The sequence below is a fragment of the Labrus bergylta genome, chromosome 4, assembly GCF_963930695.1.
Source record: "Labrus bergylta chromosome 4, fLabBer1.1, whole genome shotgun sequence".
Classification (NCBI taxonomy): Eukaryota; Metazoa; Chordata; class Actinopteri; order Labriformes; family Labridae; genus Labrus; species Labrus bergylta.
Genome location: NC_089198.1, coordinates 13,477,276 through 13,498,614, shown reverse-complemented (window position 1 = coordinate 13,498,614; position 21,339 = coordinate 13,477,276). Strand labels below are relative to the sequence as shown.

Sequence of the window (21,339 nt, the reverse complement as noted above, 5' to 3'; positions counted from 1 at the left end):
TAGATAGATTACACATGTGGTTTCAAATTTAAGGCTTGTCATGTTTCACATGTGAGTTATTGGAAGTTCCACCAAACTCCTCACATGGTTTCATTTTAAAGACAGCTGGAGGCCCAAAGAGGTAAAATAATCCGATACCTTATATGAAAAGACTTAGGTCAAAAGAAATGAAAACAAACAATGTGAAGCAGACCTTCTCTTTTCCCTTTTCCTGCTCATTCCATCATCTCACGACTCCTCAGATTCATCCTGAGAGCAGCCCCATCAGTAAAATGATACGTTTACAGACAATACAGATAAGACAATAAGGAGATGATGTGCAATGAAGCAAAATAAATGAATAATGTTGTAAAAAATAATGAGAACAACTAGCTACTGGAGACTTTTTTTTGCTTTGCTAGAGTTATGCATGTTATCCAGATAATCCTTCATGTACAATATTAAACTGTTCTGAGTTTGACCAATTTGGGATTCTCGGGGCCGATTCTTAAAAACATATTAGAGAGAAAAATTCACCTTGAAATGAAAGAGAGGCCATAAAGTGCTTCTTTTAGCTGTAATGATAAAATAACTTTCTTATGCAGATTGTGCATCAATATGACTTTACAGAGAAGAGATATATCTGTCTTAAACATATTGAATAAATGTTATTTAACAGTATGATCAATTGTCAACACGTTTAATCCAAACCACTGTCTGCTCAGGTGATGCTCCGCTACATGTGCTGCACACAGTGCTGAAGTAATTGTCAACTATTGAGTCTTTGCGCCCTCTGCTGGACAATCTGTGATAACACATTTTTTAAAAACACCCCAAGCATTGTTTTCTGCATTACATGCTCTGTAAAAGAAAATGTTGTATCAGCTGATATAGAAAAACACATTCCCCCTAGAAAGAAAGAAAGAAGAGAACTGAAGACCCTTCGAGGGGTCTACAGATGATGAAATGATGAGAATGGACACTTTTATTCTTCCCATGCAGAGACACTTATGTCTCACAATCTTATATCTCTCCTTTTTCATGTCACTGTGTGTGCATCCAAACACACTCATGGGTCAAATTCTCCTCAATTAAATAACTGCAAATATATATAACTGTCAAAAACTGTAACAACAATAACAAGAAAGATAGTTTGATACAACTAGAGCCCGACTGATTTATCGGCAAGTCGAAAATAACCGACCAATATTAGCTTATCAAGTGACTATCGGTATCAGCTAATTTTATCGCAGATATGTGCCGATATTAATAGATTTATTCACCAGACAAATAGCATTTCATTTGAGTTTCATTGTATTAAACAAGCAGTTCTCTCTCTGGCTGTCACCAGCAGAGGGCGCTGTATGGATAACAACGAGCATCATCACTCTCCAGAGTGTCAGGCTGTGACGCAGGTAAATGCGCAGTTACTATCCCGTTGAATGACCATCTTGCCTTTGTTATAAATCTTTTACACGAGCATTAATCACTGTATTTTAGGGATCAGTGCAATACATGTGTATATCTATCTATCTCTACAGATCGCTCATATTTTAGAAAGATGTCGGCCACTATATCGGCTTTCCCGATATCGATATCAGTATTAGCCCCAAAAATTCCATATCGGTCGGGCCCTAGATACAACAACTCAATGACATCGCAGGAGCATTACGTCCATTCACTCATTACCCACCTGACAGGATACTTCATATAATCATCAAGTAGAGGCAATCTATATATCTATAGACATTGCCTTATTACATCATAATACTATTGTGACTTAACATTCACACTCCCAGAAAATACACACCACTGAGAACCCTTTTATCATTAGTTCAGGTTATATAGACGACTATACACAGTCAGTGAACAGTACCGTCATGTGCAATAAAATCTGCCTCTTTTTTTTTTAAAGGTTTATTTTTGGGAGTTTTGTGCCTTTAATGCAGCGATAGGACAGTGGATAGAGTCATAAATCATGGAGACAGAGAGAGAGTAGGGAATGACATGAGAGAAGGGAGCCACAGGTGGGATTTGAACCTGGGCTGCCCCAGAGGACTGCAGCCTCTGTACATGCGGCGCGTGCACTAACCGATGCGCCAACAGCGCCCCAATATCTGTCTTCTTCATTCAGAGCTGTTCAAGGCTGTCACAATGCTTACAGATAATGCTACTGTACATGATGCATGATACACATGTGGATGTATCAAACTGTGGAGAAAAGAGAGATTTAAACTACAGCATTCAAATAACAACAGTGTGGGAACTCTGAAAACACATGTGAGCTCCCTGTGGATATCTGCAAACGGACAATACAAGTGAAAAACATGCAGCGTGTTTGTCTCTGGTCAGGTGGTTTCTCTGTCAGGCTTCAGTGTGAAGATATGAGCATTAATTCATTTACTTCCAAACATGAGGAAAACACGTTAGTGACAACAATACACAGACGCGCGCTTTGTTTTCTGCTCACTGAATCCTCTGTTTGCTCCGTGTGCTTCACCTCAGGTTTAACTGCTCTGTTTTTACTGTCAGTGTGTGACTGTGGGAGTATGAGGAAAGCTTTGATGGATGTCAGATTAACCTTCCTCTGGGATTGAAGTCGAATGTTTGGATAAATCTGGTGGAATCTCAGGACAGAAACTGTCTTTCTGCAGTTTCTTGTTCTCAACCGCGTCTGCTGCTCTTTGAGGCCTAACATCCAATTTATCAGAAATGCCAGAAATCAGAAGAATCTCAGTGGTAAATAAATATGTTACCTTTATTCAACACCATCAATATTTCCCACTCAATAACACTTATTGGCAAGAGTTTTTTTACCGCCTGTAAATTTGCCTCAAACTTTCAGTCGAGAGGATGGTCTGTGATTCCAAAGACGATAAAACGTGATTACTTTTTCAGACTATTCTAGACATGTGACAAAATATCTACATGGCAATATATCGTCGCCCTGACTCCTGTGGTACATTTCTTTTAAAAGAGCACTCAAACAGGTTTCCCTGCTTATTGAACTCATGGCCTCCCCCCTTCATGAGTCCTCACAGAGGCTCTTGTGACATGAAGGAGGGTAAAGTAAACAGAAGCTACAAGTTGACAGCTGGATGTAAGAGGAAGATTAAAGCAGGATAATGTCAGACAGCAGTGAAAAGATGTTTGAAAAATGAAGAATGAGAAGATGTGAAACTGACACAAAATGTTTTAAAAAAGTGTCCGTATATTTTTCCTCAAGAAGACAGCCTACAGTACATCACCTGTAGCAGGATTTAAGATAGACTGCGAGTTAATCTGTCACGTTTCTCAGGTCAAATATCAAGGTCTAATGATGGATGATCACTTAAAATTAGAGTATATGTTTTAAAAAGTCAAAATTCAATCTGTTAACATTTAACTAAACCCCTTCACAGGTCCCACAATCCATCATGAGAAACATAATCAGACAAAGGCCTTCTGACCACATTCACATCCTGGACATGCTGAGTTTGAACAATCACATTTCATCTGCACATGACTGTCTAACCCACGAGTGTTTCCCTGGCCGGGCTCCTCAGCCTCTAGCTCGTCCACGAGGAATTCTGCTGCTGGGAACTGTAAAATATCAGGCAGGAAAACTTCCTTTGTCCTGACGTCGTTTCTATAAAAAGGGAGCTAATATGTGGGCCGAGCCGCCCACTGAACCCAAAACAGACCACCACTGTCAACATTTTCAAATTAAGCTGATGGAGTTTTTACAAGCTAATCAATCATGTGGTTGCATAGGGGTGGTGGTGGTGGGGGAGCATTGTTTTTTGTAAACAGTATGACTGTATATATAAATATGAGCATGTGGGTGTTATGTACCAGACAAAAATGTGAGCTACTTTAAACTCTTTTCTGTCATCAGTGAGCATGCTTTATGTATTTCAAAGGCCTCTTTGATGAGATTAGCAGCGGCTATAAAAGGTTTTGGTTAATTTAATTCATGCAGGGCTAAAAGTTAGGACCAAGATCTGCATCCGGACTGAACGGCAAGTCAGTCTAGATTTGAAATACTGGTCCTATTGGACATTACTGTTTTAGTGACATTTGATTTAAAGCGACTCTGGTCATTATTCCCAATTACTGACATCATTAACCGCACAAAATGGTTAGGAACATTCCCCATGGACTGTGCTGACGCCTTTCTAGACTTCAAACAATTTAAGAACACAATACTTAATTTCACATCCACAACTTCCACACACACATTCATACAATAGACTGTAAATATTAATCGATGAAGCCTGAGCGACGTCCCCATCTCTCACTGCAGGGGGGGCTTCAGAGTACAATCGATGGCAGCCGCCATGCTGGAAATGCTGTCTCAGCCCAACTTTCATTAAATCTAACGACATGATGAGAGCGGGTTTTAAGCCTCTTCACAAACCATTACAATGTACTCACCTGTCAATCAGGTCAGCTATGGCCTTACTGTGAATAACGCTTATCCTCCATCAAATCTAAATGGATTAGTAGTCAAAAAAATTCACCCACATACCGACGTGAGCTTATCAGACCTGTTGGTGTTTTGAACCAGGCTGTAAACATTTTGATTTCTGCTGTAAAAACGGCTTTTTGAATGTTCTCTGTACGTGACTTCTGTTACTTCTGCAGCCAGCCTCAAGTGGACACTCAGCGTACTGCAGGATTTTGCACTTCAGCATCGGCTTCACTTTTTTAGCACCAGCTGCTTGAATCATACACTGATGGCAGAGCTGTTGAACCAAGTACCAAGCTGACAGATGGTCACTGACGCTCTCGGTATTCAAATGGAGGTTATGATGCCACTTCTCAAGGTGCATCAAACTCATCAAACAGAAATGAGGATCGCAGGGTGAAAGCAGGGAAGTCTGAACCATTGTGAATCTGTTTGTGAGAGCCTGAAAGTGTCTGATGAGAGAGTCTATAAATCTTGATAATACGATGAGACAATATGAAATATTTCAGACAGAACAGCTAGCAATAAAAAAAAACATTTTTTAAGGTAGTAAGAATAACTGCTCTGTTGTGAATACAGTATATCGTGGGACTTTAAAGTGCTCCATAAAACATTTGAAAGTAGGATTTTTTTCAACCGTGTCATCAATCAATTAAAATAGAAACATAAAATTCACCAACGCTGCAGGTAAGTAGAGATGTTTAAGCAGTTATTCTCCATGGTCACACACAAAGCTGATTTACAGGCCAGTTTGAGTGGTTTCTCATCAGTATTGCACAGAAGTTCATTTACCCCAGAGAATATTAAAACATCTGTTTTCTTGACTTTTCACCCTTTCACCATGAGCTTCATTATTTTAGTGTATGCGGCAATCCCATGTCTAAAATATGGCCGTCCAATACATTTATCAGACAGAAATAACTTAATTTAGACCAGCTGGTCTACCTGCCTGCAGTCTGCCTCCGACTCCTTTAGGTGACCACAGTCTTATGCTCAGGTTAGCAAGCTAGCTGCATGAAAATGTTAGAGAAAGGGGTTTCATTTGTATTTTTATAATTAACACTGCCAATGATGCACTGCTCCCTTCTGTTTGGGACTCTTTACTTCCTGCATATAAGTGAAGCACAGCTTGTCTATGTGTTTGCTTATTCCTGCTGTGTATTTTATGTTATGTCACCGAGCACAGCTTGGATTCCTGTGATTCTTTCAGCTTTTCAACATCATGAGATCAGATCTCAAATGATTGGATATTTTGGTTCTTTAACAAAATGCCTTGTTCATGTTGTGTCATTGTAATCATGAGTTCTCAACTTGCCACTTCATTTCACAACAACATCCAAGTCATTATTTAGCTACTATACCCGACTTGGTGCCTGATTCAAGTGCCTGAATGAAAAAAACAGATGGTGATGCCTGAAAACAGCTTCATTCAGTCATTAGGAGCAACTCAACCCACATTTCATAAATAGGTGATGTCATACTGTTTGAGCACAGTCTCTTTAAACAAACACTCACAACTCTGCAATCTATGTTTATGTTGAGAGATCACATTCTGAGTCTTTAAAATCTTTCAAAGCAGCCCATTATGAAATGAAATGAATAACTGCGAAAGAAACAACCTTCCCATAATCCTCAGCTGTGCTCTGTTTTTAGTACAATAGCAAAATGCTGAAAATAATCAAGATAGTGATCATGGTAAACATTATTCCTGCTTCCTACTTTAGCAGCTAAGATAACTGTCGACCTAATTTAACTCAACATGATCACATTTTAAAAAAATCTTTTTACGAAAGGTCTTTCAGTCTGATATACTGAGCAGTAATGTAGAGTTTTCAAGGCCACAAAGTCACATTAAGTTCAACATTACAATGTTTTCTCGATATTTGCTTATGTTGTACTTACACTCTGGTGTACGTCGCTTTTGATAAAAGTGTCTGTTAAATGAATTGTAGAATAGTACAGGAATGCGCTGTCCATTGTAATTGGAACGCTGCATGTAGAGCGCCTTGTCAAACGCTACAGTCTTTTTTTTCCCTTGCAAAAGTAGAGAGAAAAAGTTCTGTGTAAACATTCAGGCCGGTGGCTCTGAAGCAATGTGTCTTTTGTCTGCTCATCAGTGAGCGGCTACAGAGTGTGAGTGTCTTTACATCTTAATACAAGTATAAAAACACAAAGGCCTTAAGTGGGACGGAAGAATCAGGAAGATTCAGGGACAGTTTTTTTTTTTATAGTGAGTCAATCTTAATGTAAAGCTGTATTTAGCTACAGTCAGTGTTGTCCATGTCATCATGCTGGTTCTCTCCATGCAGGTTTGGAAATCCTGCACAAAGGCTTTTGAACATCTGAGCAAAAAGTGTTCCAACAATAATACCGACACCGATGTTTGAGCTGAATCTCGATTGCTGTCAGTGTGCATGAAAGGAGAGGCATATGAGGAGAAAAAAGGAATGCTCACCATCTACCATCATCATACATAACGATCTGTGACATTAACAACTATTTGTGAAAACCAATGGAACAACAAAAGAGGAAACATATCCAGGATTTTCTTTGCTATTGAACAACTCTATTCACTGTGGAGCCTAGAGAGAAAATAAATAGAAGAGTCTGATAGCAGGTGTAGATAACATCCAAATGACAGGAGAAAATATGACCACACATTTAAAACAGGTGTGTACTCAGTCAAACACTGTTTACCAAGAGAACACAGACGGCTACTTCGTACAAAGAGAGAGGGGCAGAGAAAAAAGGAAGCTGGCAGAGGCTGTGACGCTTGACTTTATGATGCATGGCTGTATTATGTTGGTCAACGCTGGCAACTTTCAGTGAAAAACAATTAAGAGGATTAGCTGCTTCAGAATCTCTCCAGGGGCCGATGAATCTGACACGGTGAGATGATTAACAGGAGGGGAGAGAAGAAAAAGTAACACTGCGAGGCAAAATTATTGGACATTTTTGTGACTTTCCTACTGTCCTGTGATGTACAGGAATGTTTTGCGGAAAATCCTCCTCGATGGAACAGCTCACAGACATCAGCTGTCTGTGATGAAGAGGGATAGTTTCTGTCTCCATAAAAGCAGCTTGACTCCGCCTGCATCACCCCTGTCATGAGTGCATCGTTCAGATTGGTGTCATCATTCAATATGTCACCACAAAGATAACAAGAAGTGAAGGTTACCCTAATGATAATAAAAACATCCTGAATTCAAAATATGATTCATGTTCACAGGATTATCAGAAAGATGTACTTAAGACACATGACTGTGTTTTGATTGCGGGGTCTCTCAGTCAAAATAAAAAGGTCCTAAAATTAAAAATAATTGTTAAACAGCAAACATTGCCGATATGTAAAGCTGACGACACTCAAACTGTTTTTTTTATTTTTATGGATCAAGCATTTTTATAATTTCCAGATGTTTTGTCACCTTTATTCATGTTGAGTCAAAGTGGGCATCAAACAGAAACAATTCTTCGAGTTGGAGATGGTCCTACATCTAAATTTCTACATCTGCGCTTTATGCTACTAAAACACACCTTTAACTGACCAATAAAACAGCAAAGATGACTCATGTCCATACAGTCTACCACAGAACAGATTCCTGTATCGTTCTGAAGCAGACACTCACAGTTATGAAAAATCGATGACTGTTTGTGTTTGTAACGTTTCCTCACTCCATTTCTCCTCAATTCTCATAATCTTGTGCGTAAAGGGATCATTCATGTCTTTAAACCTCTTTTAATGACATCAGATAACTTATTCAAACTAACCTACTTCTTAGAAAATGTAACACTTTCTATTATGACAGAAACCATGTTTGAGAAAAAATGTATTATATTTTGACTTATCGTATTATATTATAGTTTGATCCATGGTTAACATGGACGAGACAGAGCTTATGATCTATACTGCAGCCAGTCAGCATTAAGGAGCTCCAAATGTTTTGCCTTCACTTCGCTGTCATCCATCTTTTTATTCAGTTTCTGTGTGAGCTACACAGCTACTGTGGTCGGGAGGCAGGATCAGAAGAAATGCGAGGGTACAAGACCTCGCTATGAAAAACCTTTCTACAAGATCTGTGTTTTTTTTAAACAAAAATTAAGGTTGTTATGCACAACTGAGCAAATTTCAAAGGAGTAACTGGAACAATCTCCAGGTGGTATAGTGCCACTGACTTAAATAAAATAGCAGATTTCTCTAGATTCAAACCACGAGGTAACAAAAAGAACTACAAAGTGCCAAAACATGCAGGTCCTTGAGTTTCTACATGAGGCAATTCTTATTGACTGTAATTTAAAAGCTTCCAACGTTAATAAAACTCAGTTGTTGAAAGGATGTTAAGAAGCCTGAAGCCATGCACCTCTGTGTGGTTGCTTTCAGTGACAGATGGCTGCTTGCTGTTTGTGTCTCCTCAGTTTATGTGGTTACTGCAGACGTGTTTGTGTTGTTGGTGCCTCTGGAGAACTTTCATGCAAATATCAGATAAAAAAAAACACTGCAAGTCTTTGCAATAATCCAACATATTTGAATTTTAACTGTATTACGTTTGTATAATCTTTCTCACACACCTGCCCCAGGTGGCTCACCTCAACAGGTGTCTTCAGCCTTGTTGCCTTATTAGACTTCTTCCAAGCACAGCATGGGCAAATTCATACCATTGACTGACATCTGCCCACCTGAGAGGGTGAGACAACATATCCTGTTAACACTTAGAGGGTTTAATGACATCTTATGACTTCAATTGAAGCACATTAACATCAGAGAGAACTGAGATGCAGGGCAGGTTGATTAGAGGTTTAATTAGCCCGAGTGATTGAAAACTGTGTGAGTTTGCAGAGCCTCTAATATAATTAACAATGAAACTGAAAACTGTAACTGTTGAATAGATGCAGTGCAGTTTAAAGTTCAATATTGTCTTTTGAAAAACAGGCAGGAAAATTAAAACTACGTAACTTGCAAATACTCCTGTGAAGTACAAGTACCTTTGAGCTGTCCTTGAGTAATAGATAAACTAAGCGTGTTTTAGTGCTGTACTACGATTGGTTAATACAAACCTTTAAAGTTCTAAATAATTTTGAGTGATTATCCTCTTTATATCTATTTATGTATATATATCTAAAGGATGAACAACAACAAAAAAAGCTTTAACAGTGCAGATATTATTTTTCACATTTCTTAACCCAGTCATCGCTGATTGTGGGAGTTTGAGAAATACAAGGCCAGACAAGCCCACTGACACGTTGTATAATATTTGACTATACAAATAAACCTGACTGGACTTGTTTGACGTTCTGCTTTTAAAAAAATTAGATCATTTTGTTTTACCACTTAGCATTTTGTGGTCCTTTGTGTGTTCTTTATATCATTTAAAAATGTATTCAAACAGGAACTAGTGTTACTAGTGTCCTGGCCGAGACAGGCAGCAGCCCGTTTATGAAGTGACGTAAAACACAGAGAGATTACAGACACAGATCAACATATCCTGAGTCACAGAGCAGAAAAGTCATCATTCAAAGCATCTACAACCTGAAACATCTACTTACAACACCTTCTACTAATGTAGAGATTTAAAGAGAGCAGCACCCACAGACACAGATCCTCCTGCAGGAGGTTCCAGACCGCAGATGCAACAAAACCCCTTTTTCCCATTTCAAGACAATCTAACAGATAACCAGAATCAGTTTTGAGACTACATGGGTCACAGAGCAGACTGTAGCTTCCAGCACTTTCCTCATGAGTACAATTACACAAATATGAGGCAGATTAAGTATATTAAGTTTTACATAAATAAGGACAGGCCAATGATTTTTCTACGAATAGATAATGCAGGACAGCAAACTCCATCATACAGAGTCGAATGATGAGTCTGTGTTGTTTCAATATGAAACTTTTACAGACATAAGATGCTAAATAGTGTGAGCAGATTTTTATCAACCATGCTTTACTAAAAACACAATCTCCTAAAGTCCTCCTAAACATTTTTTAAGGACATTTGTAGAAATTGTACTCAAATAATCAAATAAGATTGTCACACAAAAGTTAATAAAATGTGTTGTTTTCTTATAAACACACATCAAGTATATCAAGGTGTAAAAATTGGTGCCACCTTAATCAACCATCATTTTTAAGAAACGCGTGTTATAGCTTATTAAATAATATCAAACTAACAAGAGGAACTCAATAATACCTCTACATTTTGTTTTGTATTTTTACTGAAGAAAAACATGTGCCTATGGACTTAAACTTGTAGTTATAATTTGTATTATTGTATATTAGTAAAATGAATTGTCAAGAATTGCTACTTTTACTTAGATTTATTATAATAACTAATTCACCGAGTGTTGGCTATATAAGAAAATGTTAAGGAAGCCCACAGAACAAAATGCTTTCATTTCTGATGCAAAATAAAAAAAACTCTAACTTGTAATTGCATCATGGTCAAGAAGGTTACACGTTTCAACATAGACCGTAAATAAAACATTTAAATACAGTCTTTGATTTCAACGGGACACGGCTGCCCCCTGGTGGTCGAATACGAGAAGAACATTTTTTTGCTCGTCTTCTATTGGCAGATGAAACATGACGCAACGCGGGGCAAATAAGGAAGTGAAATCCAAAGCAATTGTGGGGTTTTGTTTTCGATTTATGTGACCAAATTCCCCATGTGTTAAGGTTTAACCCGCTGCTTTTAACAGGTATTTAGTCCACTTGTTTGTCTTTCATCGTACGGACTGATAAGCTTGTTCTGTTAATGTCTACACTCGTTTATATTTCACATGTTGACTTGTTGTTGTGCATTGTGTCAGATAACTTTCAGATATGGGTGACTTTCCTGTAAACCCGCTGGTTGTGATTGGTGTTGGGTCCAGCTTTGCCTTCTCCAGCCTTTTCTATCATTTGTACCAAGAAAAGAAGAAGGAGTTGGTCAAGCTAAAGGCAAGTAGATAACATGTTTTGAGTCTCATTAAGATATAAACACAACTGTAGCATGTTTTTAATATCTTTTATACATCTTCTTCTTAGGAAATACCCGTTTTCAAGCCAGATCGTCATTTGGTTCAAGTTCTGAAATCCTCTCCCCTCAGGAGACTCCAGTATGTTGCTGTTGAAGGTTTGTCTTGAGTTTACATTTCAGTAATGTCTTTTTGAATGGGGGGGTTTGAAGAAGAGTTACACTTTGTGTTGTTGCACCTGATTTGCAGGTCTGGTCCAGGCAGATGGGGAGCCTCTGGCCAGCCAGTTTGTCCCACGATGCTTCGGTGTGATTCAGAAGATATCAGTGGAGGAAACATGGAAATACTGGAACTCCCTCAGTAGGACATGGTACAGAAAACTGCAGAATTAAACCAAAATGTATTTTAATTAATCTAATAGCCTTCTGATTTGTGGCTGATAACTTTTGCAGGAATTCTCGGACAATGAACAAAAAAGAAACCAACAACTCGGTGCCGTTTAGTCTGGTCAGCCCTGGAGCCTACATCAGTGACTTGTTCGTGAGGGTTCAGAACCCTCTGGAGGCCTCTGGGGACTATCTGGAGAGGGTGTATTTCAAAGTGAGACGAGCTGAGGAGGGCTTGGTGGACGTGGTGTTGCAGGGAATCAGCGGCGAGAAACCTGCGGCGATGGAGGAGAGCGAGGAGCTCCTGCGGGTGGGGAGCACCCTGACTGGTTTTGGCGAGGTGGTGCTGGAGGGCGGGCAGGTGATGAGGCTGCAGGCCCCACAGGACGGCCGCAAATTTATCCTGGTACCCTCCGATCACAGGAGCTTCATGGACAAGCACGAGAGATCGGCCAGCATGTGGAAGTCGCTGGCCGCTGTCACCGGCATCACAGGGGCTACTATTCTAGCCAAGGTCATCTACGGCATTGTGGGAAAACAAGATGACAGATCCAAGTAGGATTCAACACCGAGAGGCTGCAGGTGAAACAGCTTAAATATGTGCATAACAGGTTTTGTGGGCCCAACACTTCCTCAGGTGATTCATCTTGTTTTCCAAAGAAACAAACTATGATCCGAGTTTAAATTCCAGACTGACAGGTTTTTTTTTTTTAATTGATTCAAGGTGTCATGTACGGTGGCCATCAGAGTCAAAACACAACATTGGATGGTATATATAAAAAAAAACATAAACACAGAAGGCATGACATTTCACATGACACTAAAGGTAACATCAACAATGTAATCAGAGAAACAGAATTAATCATGTTATTTTCTTATTTTGTAATAATATCCTCATTCTAAAACAGAGTTAAAGACAACTGTTTTGTAAACAAGGTGACCTAAAACTAAAGTGGACACATGGAAAAGAAAAAGTATCCTGGTGTTGTTACCTAGCTCCAGAAAAAAAGCTGCCGCCTCGATAATGTTTTTGACCCTTGTTGGCCACCATACTAATTGAAGGGAATTTATGTTTTTAACCACTACTTGAAGTTGCAGTTTCATAACATAGAAGATCCTGCCCCTGATGATGACAGCAGAGACCGAGTGGTGCTGTATTGTCTTATAAATACACTGAACAGGTGAGGCTGAATAGAGCAACATGAACTCCTGGCAGGTGTAATGTTGTGAAGTGGAGCTATGAAACTCAGAGTTTGGGGAAACCTGATCGTTCATCTGTCATTTCTCTGCAGTTACTGAGCCATAAATATTACGTACCATGTGATGGAAGTAATCAGGATATTTCACTTCTTTTGGATGTGCTAAACATAAAATAAAAAAGCCACAGCCACTGTAACAAGGGAACACTGTATTGTTATTATGACATTTTATTTTTAAATCATTTTTAGATTTTTTTACATGTCCTTTTGTTTTTCTTTAACTCTTTTGATTTAAGATTTAAACTGTGAAAAGAATCCAAGACTATACGGTTATTGAATCATTGTGTTCATTAAGTCCAGACTGGATGAAATCTACTTGACTTATTTTAATCTAAAGGACTGTATCAATCAGGCAGGTCATCCTTTGTGATGGTTGTGTTTCTGTTTTCTGACCTACAGGCAGTTTGTAGATTAAAAAAAGACCTTTAACTTTGCTGTACACAATCTTATTTGAACAGGGATTCAGTCTTGTAAATATGAAATAAATCTACTTTTCAATCAGCTTTATGTTTGGTGTAACTTGTTGTGGTGCACACAAAAAGGATGATGCTTAAACACAATTTCAGTGTGAGGGTCTTCATGCTTTATTTTGGGTGTTGATGTTCAGAGCACACAGTCTTTACATGAGGGGGCATGTAGTGATGGAATACAGACATTAGTGGCAGAAAGCTGATGTTTAGGGTAAACAAACCACCCTAATCCTTGTTTTTGTCAGTTCTCAAGATGTAACAAGTCCTCCTCTTTCCTTTATTGTCCCTATTTACTCCCCTTCCTCTTCTGAAGACTCCTCAGCCTCCTCCAACCACTGGATGAATTTCTGAAGCTGTTCAGGTAAAAAAGAAAAAAAAACAAATATCAGAGCAGAGAAGGGAGATAAGCAAGGTGTAAGTTGATCAACAGCAGCTAAAATAAACTGAATGAACTGCTCATAGATACGGCTATTTTTTTTAAAATTTGAGTAAATTGAGAAATATGAAACAGAATAATTCTAATGATAACTGTGAGAATCTTTGTGTTTATTTAAATGTTGCACAACACGGTGATTCCTCACAGGTGACATTGTAGTTTGTGCTACAACACAGTAACAATGTCATGACCTATAGTATTTAGATATTGCAGGAAAGTGAATAACCATTATTTAAACAATAATAAATAAACAATAATTTTCCTTTTTTTTTTTTTAAAACTGATATTTTTTGTGTTTTCCTTGTAACTCGTGTTCAGTCATTCAAAGCTTTTTTTTTTTAAATTGAAGGACATTGAAAAAAAAAAAGGCAAATTATTCATTAAAATATTCCCTCATTTCATTAACTTGAATCCTTTTGAACTCCTTTATTACTCATAAAAAGAACATAATTAACAGTCTCAGTAAATAACCTTGACAGCTGTAAAGCAGCACTTAAAGGATGAACAATAAGTAACAAACAATAAGTGTGATTATTGAACTTCCCTCTGTACCTTCTAATTGGATGATAAACACACTCTATACAATCTAAACTCAAATGTTTTACTTCTTCATTTTATGATATCTTCACACATCCTCAGTCTTTTTTAACTCCTCGTGTCCTCTGAGACCCTGATAACCCTGATGACCCTGCTCTGGACCTACCCCCTGGTTCTTGCGGAGTTGTCTGCTCTTGTCTGTTGTGGCTCCCTGGGAGAACCAGCGGAGGATCATCTCCTCCTCCACGATCTCCAGCTGGTACATGTTCATCAGGACCTGCAGGGAGAAACGACATGTGTGATGAACACAAAGGATCTGCTGAGTCACACAGTTCCTGATGTTCAACAACCATCCTCTTCTATTGTAGTCGGAACCTCGTCCCCTTCTCTCGCATCCCAACAGTTCCTCTCCAGTTGTCTCATCCAATAAATGCATAAAGGCCCAAAAATAACTTTGTAAAGAGGCCTGTGTAGAACTGTGCTTTCACACCACTATGATGCAGTCAGGTAGTGTTGTAGTCCTCATCTCAGAATATAAAGCATTTTTGCTCTGTCTTGTTTCGGTCTCAGACTGGGTGGAAAATGTCTCTTTCTAAAAAACTTCAATACATTTGTAGTTTGATTTTTTTTATCCCCCGGTTACGGCCGCAACCTTCCCCGGTGTTACGTGCTAAATGAGTGACACGCCAGCTCCACACAAGATGATGATTTCACAGTGATAATTAATGATCTTGGTCTTGTCTTGGTCTCTGAGCACTCTGGTCTCGGTTAGTGTGGTCTTGACTAAACCACTACAGCCAGATGAAGCTAAAGCTAACTATCAGCTACTCTCGGACTAATTAGTGGAAAACCAAAAAAAAAAAAACAGTTTTTAGATTTAGAAGGAACACAGGTGGTCTGTTATACATGGAGAACAGCAGAAACTGATGTAGAGCTAATATACACTAATTATTTTTTACATTCATATGGTTATCGCAATTTTGAACTGTTATCGCACATCTCATATGGAGCAGGCCTAGTCAGCAGATTACTGAGCGATGTGATGATGACTGACTCTGACCTTGACCATCGCTGCCCAGTGACTCTCCTGCTCCAGGAAATGTTCCTCAAACGCAGACAGACAGTCCAGCTGGTCCTGAGCTCTCTTCACATAGTTCTTAAACACCGGAGCCCATTTCTTCAGTAACTGAGAAGAGAATAGAAGGAAAATTACAGTGATGATATTTATTACTCTCATATTTTTACACAATGTGTTTTCAAAATGAATATACTTACAGGTAGGAGCAGAGTAACGTATTGTGACGTGGTAATCTGTTGGCCCTGCTGCTGGAAAGGGTACTCCAAGGCCACCCGGGTTAGAATCTGCATCACCTCCTTCAGAGTGATGTTGTAGGCGTACCTGAAGAGGAAGTGTGTGTGTGTGTTAAAGTGACAGAACCGTCCACTTTGTAATAAATGAAAGAACTGAAGGCAAGTTTAAGTTCCTCCTTACTTGAGAGAGTTGATCTCAAGAACAAGATTGTCAAAGCCGATGTTTTCCTCCACACCTCTCTGCAGAGTCCCCAACACCTCCAACTGAAAGACTGAAACACACCAGAGAGAGAGAGAGAGAGAGAGAGAGAGAGAGAGAGAAAGAGAGAGAGAGAGAGAGAGAGAGAGAGAGAGGAGGATTACTGTTTAAATTTAATCAATTTTATTGTTCATTTTTAAATACTTTTTTTGATCAAATATTCTGAGTGGCGCCTGATGATACATGTTACCTTTGACAAGTTCAGTTGTGATGATGTGTATTGAGTGATGATAGGTTAGCCTATGCTAGCTGTTTCCATATAAACCATGTATTCAGTTAGCTCCCTGCAGAACACGTTCCTTAAGGGTATTAGGAATTAACAGCCTCTTGAAATGATATCTTAGCAGACCTGAAATGTAATCCTAGTTATAAATCTTTTTGAGTAAAGACAACAAAGACAACTGAAGCATCGAATGATGAATTTGGATAAAAGCCATGAGCCAAAAGTTTGCCTGTAATTTTCATTAAGCATCATTCTGACTTTTAATGAGATTCCCAAAGTCTTTATCACTGGCTGCTCATAGTTCCCTTTTGAATCAATGAGTTCATGTGTAAGTCAGGGATGAATGAACAGTTGATTAAGTGTCTTGCGAAATCTGAGATTTTCTATTTGGATGTTTTATAATAAACTAGAACATAAACAAAATGTGGAGCTGATTCTAAGATCGTGACCAGCGGAGTGGGTAAATCACTGATTTTGTAGTTTGTGTTTTGACTCTTTTGCCAGCAGGGGGCAGTCATGCTATTTCACATGCAGGCGAAATGAACTTCTCTCACCTTTAACGTCATCCATCTCAGGCGAGGGAATCACTGGATCGTCAGCATCGTCAGGCTCACTGTCCTCACTTTCACTCTCAGGGTCGGGGTTCAACACCAAACCTGAGGCATGAAATACAAAATTCACGAACTGCAGCATCACAGGAAATCCCCGTCTGAAGGACATTATAAGGATACACTACAAAAGGCAAAACAGCCAAGCTGCTCTCGTACCCCACAGGCACTGCGACAGCTCTTCATCTTCTGTGTCATCCAGACTGCTGGCCCTCCAGATGTAGCCTTTCCCCTCCGCTCCGACCTCTGCGGGGTTAAACACTGAGAGACCGAAGAAACGCAGCTCAGTACCAAACATTTAAAAATAAAATTCATGAATGTATGTCGTTACATTGTCCATACGCACCTTTCCGTTTTGTTTTGTCTTTACTGTGACCGACCTCGGCATCATCACTCAGGAATTCATCGTCGTCCTCCTCTTCTTCCTCCTCGGGGTGGTGCATGGACACCACAGTGCCCTCAGGTAGAGAGATGTTTGGTCCAATCACCACCTGGCAAAACAGATCCCAGGAAAAGAAATACGATAAAAAGAGTCAAACACTTTTTAAAATGTTTCGCTCACAATGGACTTAGCGAGTAAAGTACGATGTTAAAGCTCCTGTGAAGAGCTTTCTGTCTGTGTCCATATTCACGCCCTAGATTCTTTTCAGTTACACAGTTTATCTCATCTAGAATCTTTGATGTGGAAATAATTAAAAAAGACCATTTCTGCAATGTGCTGTTCATGACTTTTGTCTGACACCTACCTCCCAGCGTACATGGATTAAAAATAACAATATTGAAATGATCTGTCGATTATGCTTGTAAGTGCCATTTCTGCATTAATAAGTTTGATTATTATTGTTTGGATTATGATTTGCTAGAGCATAGCAGACGATATGTTTGTGTTTATCTTGGGAATACTTACTGAGATTATTCCTATTTTATTTTGAAGGTTTGTTGTGATTCTGTAAGACTTCCGTAGTCATGTGATCAGGAGACAGGAAGTAAAGTGTATTGTTATGTGTTACGCTGTCTAAGTAAAATAAACGAGTGACGGCGGAGCAACACGGTAGTTTTACCGTGGACACATGGGAACATGTGTGAAGCCAACTCAACGCGTGAAACAGTGTAATGTCGTCACTATAGAGTGGTTAAGAAAGAACTCAGTTTAAGAACATAAGATTTACTAAGAAGACCGAAGAAACCACTACAATGCTCTTGTTGGCTTTAAAGAAGCATCAATGTTAATATCCATGCTTTACATAAGTAGTTGACCTGTTTCTCTCTTAACATAGACAGTACATATCTAAAATAAATTGTGTTTGCTGTCAGAAGATGAAAACATGCACTGCTTACGTTATAAGCGAGGACACACTGTTTATTCAGTCTGACGCCCTCTTTGACCTCCACCTTGTCACACACCACAGACTGGCTGATCTCCACGTTGCTGGCAATGTGAACATTACTCCAGATGTAGGCGTGGTCCAGTTTGACATTGTCACCTGTCGTCATAGCAAAGAGGTTCAACACCACTTTCAGAACATACCTACATACATGTCATCTCATTTTAAACACGTAACAAATAGCACTTTTAGTTCATGGTGGTGGGCAGTGAGCTCACCTATGGTGCAGTTGTTTCCGATGACACTGTTCGAGATGTAACAGTTTGCGCCGATGCTGGTGTCGCAGCCAATGAGGACGTTCTCCTCCATCTGGCTGCCGTGACCCAGGCTGACCCCGGAGCCTCGGTAGACGTTGTGGCGAGAATACGTGCAGCTCCGCCCCTCTTGGTCAACAAAGTTTGCCTCTGGGGTGAGCGGGTAGACCCACCGCCGCACGACGTCTGACGATACTGAATCGTACATGAGGAGGTTTGACACTCGCACGCCGTAACCGTCCTTGGTGGTATGCATGTGTATCTGGTTTCCCATAATCTGAACAGAAACAAGAGCGATTGTGTCTTAGGCAGCTCTAGCTTAGCATTGCTCTCGTCAAATTAAAAGTCACCACGGCAGCGCAGTACCTCTTCATTGACCAACATCCCGCGGACAAAGTCATTCCTAGTTTGGTAGTCGAAATTGTCAGTGAAAAGCTCAGCAACCTGAAAAAAAAAAAAGAACGAGAACCCATGTGACCTGAATGAGTAATAAAGAGGGGAATGTCTGCTGTCTCTGTGTGGACACTAACCTGTGGGGAACAGATGCTGATGTGACAGTCCAGCAGGTCGTGTCGAATCTCAAACTCATCACTGCTGCTGTGGAAAATGTTCTGTGAAACAAACAGCAGCGACTGTCACACATCACACATCACCCAAAGCCTTTGTTTGATAAAGATGAGATTAAATGTGAAGCCCTCACCATGGGGAACTGTAGCCTCTTAAGCCCATGTGTCTTCTGGTAGTGTAAAACACGCTGGCTTCTGCTGTCCATGGCGACAATGACATCATCTTCCTCACAGCGCGACCTGTGACCGGGTGACGACTCCTTGAAGATAATCGTCATCACAGAGATATTTTTCTCCACCTTTCTACGATGCCTGCACAGGAAAAGCCACATTTAGCATCACAGTAAATAGTTTAGAGGATTGTCTTTTTGTTTTTTTTTGATGCAGTTAGGTCTCACCTGTGTTCTTGCAGCGCCTGACTGATGTCGATATTCGATACCACATCGCCGTAGACCAACACAAAATCAGAGCGGACAAGAGACTTGGCATCGACATCCCTGAGCACATCTCCTAAGGAGCGGTACTGCTCTGAGGTGATAATGTGGACTGTGTTTGGAGAGGTGGGTCGGCACCACTTTGACTTCCTGTCAGACACAGTAACAGCTCAGCATCTCCCATTGAGACCAGTTAGCACACTGGTTTGTACTGTTAACACGTGGATGGAGAAACTTACAGCAAGTGGTCCTTGATTTCACTGGCCATCCAGCAGCAGAAGACAAATGTTTCCTGCACCCCAGTGGAGGTGAGGAACTCCAGCGTGTAGTCGATCATGGCCACATTACCCAGAGGCAGCAGAGCCTGTCAGCATAAAGTGACACGTAACAGTGTTCATGTTGAAACTACTAATAAACAACAACAACAAAAAGTGCTGCTCAACCAATCGAGGGGTTTAAAGTTCCGTGTGTAGCTATGAAACAGATGCTTCATCAGTGTCAGTGCAGCGCTGTCACTGTTTACAGCATGGAAGCATCAGCTAGCTAGCGTTAGCATGCAGTTAGCTTACCCTCGGTTGGTCTTTGGTCACCGGGAAAAACCTCCGGTTGAAGCTGTCAGCGACTAAAACTGCCTGAAGTGGCTGCTCCTCTTCTTCCTGCTCACCTGCACCTTTTCTACCTGAAATGCCTGGACCAGAACGACTCTGTTTTCCTCCTTTACCGGCCATGTTTGATGCACAGGTTGCATTGACCCACTCTGTCGTCAGACACCACTACGGTGTCCTCGGTGGGACAAACTTCGTGTCGCGTTTGGTCTTAATATTTACAGGCTGTGTGTTTTGTCTTAATATTTACAGTCTGTGTGTTTGGTATTAATATTTACAGTCTGTGTGTTTGGTCTTAATATTTACAGTCTGTGTGTTTGGTTAATATATTTACAGTCTGTGTGTTTGGTCTTAATATTTACAGTCTGTGTGTTTGGTTAATATATTTACAGTCTGTGTGTTTGGTCTTAATATTTACAGTCTGTGTGTTTGGTCTTAATATTTACAGTCTGTGTGTTTGGTTAATATATTTACAGTCTGTGTGTTTGGTATTAATATTTACAGTCTGTGTGTTTGGTTAATATATTTACAGTCTGTGTGTTTGGTTAATATATTTACAGTCTGTGTGTTTGGTATTAATATTTACAGTCTGTGTGTTTGGTTAATATATTTACAGTCTGTGTGTTTGGTTAATATATTTACAGTCTGTGTGTTTGGTCTTAATATTTACAGTCTGTGTGTTTGGTTGTATTGAAACTCTATAATACAAAGTTATCAATTTATGCCATATTTAATTTAATGTTCTTTATAACTACACACGTGTTTTAATACATACCAAGAATGAAGTCTCTAAAAGTATTTTTATTTTAACTTTAAAAAGATTATTGTGATACTTTCAAGATTGAAAAAGTACAATCCATGTGTTTGTGACCTTTTTCTTCTTCCTTTCTGTTTTGAGGCTCTTTATCTGTCAGTGTTATATGGATGCAACAGGATAATGATATTACTTTATCAATAGCGGCCCAAATTGAGCCCACACACCACTGCACAACACACTTTTGTTTTTTGTTTTTCTTATTGAGCATAAATCAGAGCATGGACAGTAAAGATAAGATATTTCTGCAGCAGTCTGCATTTTAACATTAATTAATTAAAATTAGAGCCCGATCGATTAATAAGCCAGCTGATAACATCAGCCGATATTAGCATATCAAGTGACTATCAGTACTGGCTAGTTCTATTGCAGATATGTGCTGATTAATAGATTTATTTACCAGTTAAACAGC

General features: G+C 39.6%; 2 protein-coding genes across 3 annotated transcripts; one reads left to right on the top strand and one right to left on the bottom strand.

The window, feature by feature from the left end:
* The first annotated feature begins 11,010 nt into the window (after positions 1 to 11,010).
* mul3 (mitochondrial E3 ubiquitin protein ligase 3) lies at positions 11,011 to 13,527 on the top strand. 2 transcript variants are annotated; one of them, XM_020651477.3, is made up of 5 exons: positions 11,011 to 11,122; positions 11,234 to 11,363; positions 11,451 to 11,538; positions 11,630 to 11,750; positions 11,833 to 13,527. In XM_020651477.3, exons 2-5 carry the CDS (start codon positions 11,247 to 11,249, stop codon positions 12,323 to 12,325), a joined length of 819 nt encoding a protein of 272 aa, XP_020507133.2. In that variant the 5' UTR covers positions 11,011 to 11,122; positions 11,234 to 11,246; the 3' UTR covers positions 12,326 to 13,527. The 2 variants fall into 2 exon arrangements, with proteins under 2 accessions (XP_020507133.2, XP_020507142.2); XM_020651486.3 differs by having other exon boundaries at positions 11,016 to 11,122; positions 11,245 to 11,363.
* A 58-nt stretch (positions 13,528 to 13,585) lies between these two features.
* eif2b5 (eukaryotic translation initiation factor 2B, subunit 5 epsilon) lies at positions 13,586 to 20,285 on the bottom strand. The gene is made up of 16 exons (XM_020651465.3): positions 20,078 to 20,285; positions 19,748 to 19,872; positions 19,473 to 19,658; positions 19,209 to 19,386; positions 19,039 to 19,119; positions 18,875 to 18,952; positions 18,473 to 18,785; positions 18,208 to 18,353; positions 17,216 to 17,360; positions 17,029 to 17,130; positions 16,816 to 16,917; positions 15,961 to 16,051; positions 15,744 to 15,867; positions 15,529 to 15,654; positions 14,635 to 14,745; positions 13,586 to 13,848 (listed from the first exon to the last, which is right to left on the bottom strand). The coding sequence occupies exons 1-16, from the start codon at positions 20,234 to 20,236 to the stop codon at positions 13,786 to 13,788; spliced, it is 2,130 nt and encodes a 709-aa protein (XP_020507121.2). The 5' UTR covers positions 20,237 to 20,285; the 3' UTR covers positions 13,586 to 13,785.
* Between the last annotated feature and the right edge of the window lie 1,054 nt (positions 20,286 to 21,339).

Bases quoted from the DNA above. Each gene is read 5' to 3' on its own strand.
- eif2b5 (XM_020651465.3), bottom strand. From the start codon at position 20,236: ATGGCCGGTAAAGGAGGAAAACAGAGTCGTTCTGGTCCAGGCATTTCA. The intron at 19,120-19,208 runs GTGAGGGCTTCA...TTTGTTTCACAG, and splicing joins AGAGGCTACAGTTCCCCATG to AACATTTTCCACAGCAGCAG. The intron at 17,131-17,215 runs GTGCGTATGGAC...TCGGTCTCTCAG, and splicing joins AGACAAAACAAAACGGAAAG to TGTTTAACCCCGCAGAGGTC.
- mul3 (XM_020651477.3), top strand. From the start codon at position 11,247: ATGGGTGACTTTCCTGTAAACCCGCTGGTTGTGATTGGTGTTGGGTCC. The intron at 11,364-11,450 runs GCAAGTAGATAA...TCTTCTTCTTAG, and splicing joins AGGAGTTGGTCAAGCTAAAG to GAAATACCCGTTTTCAAGCC. The intron at 11,539-11,629 runs GTTTGTCTTGAG...CCTGATTTGCAG, and splicing joins CCAGTATGTTGCTGTTGAAG to GTCTGGTCCAGGCAGATGGG.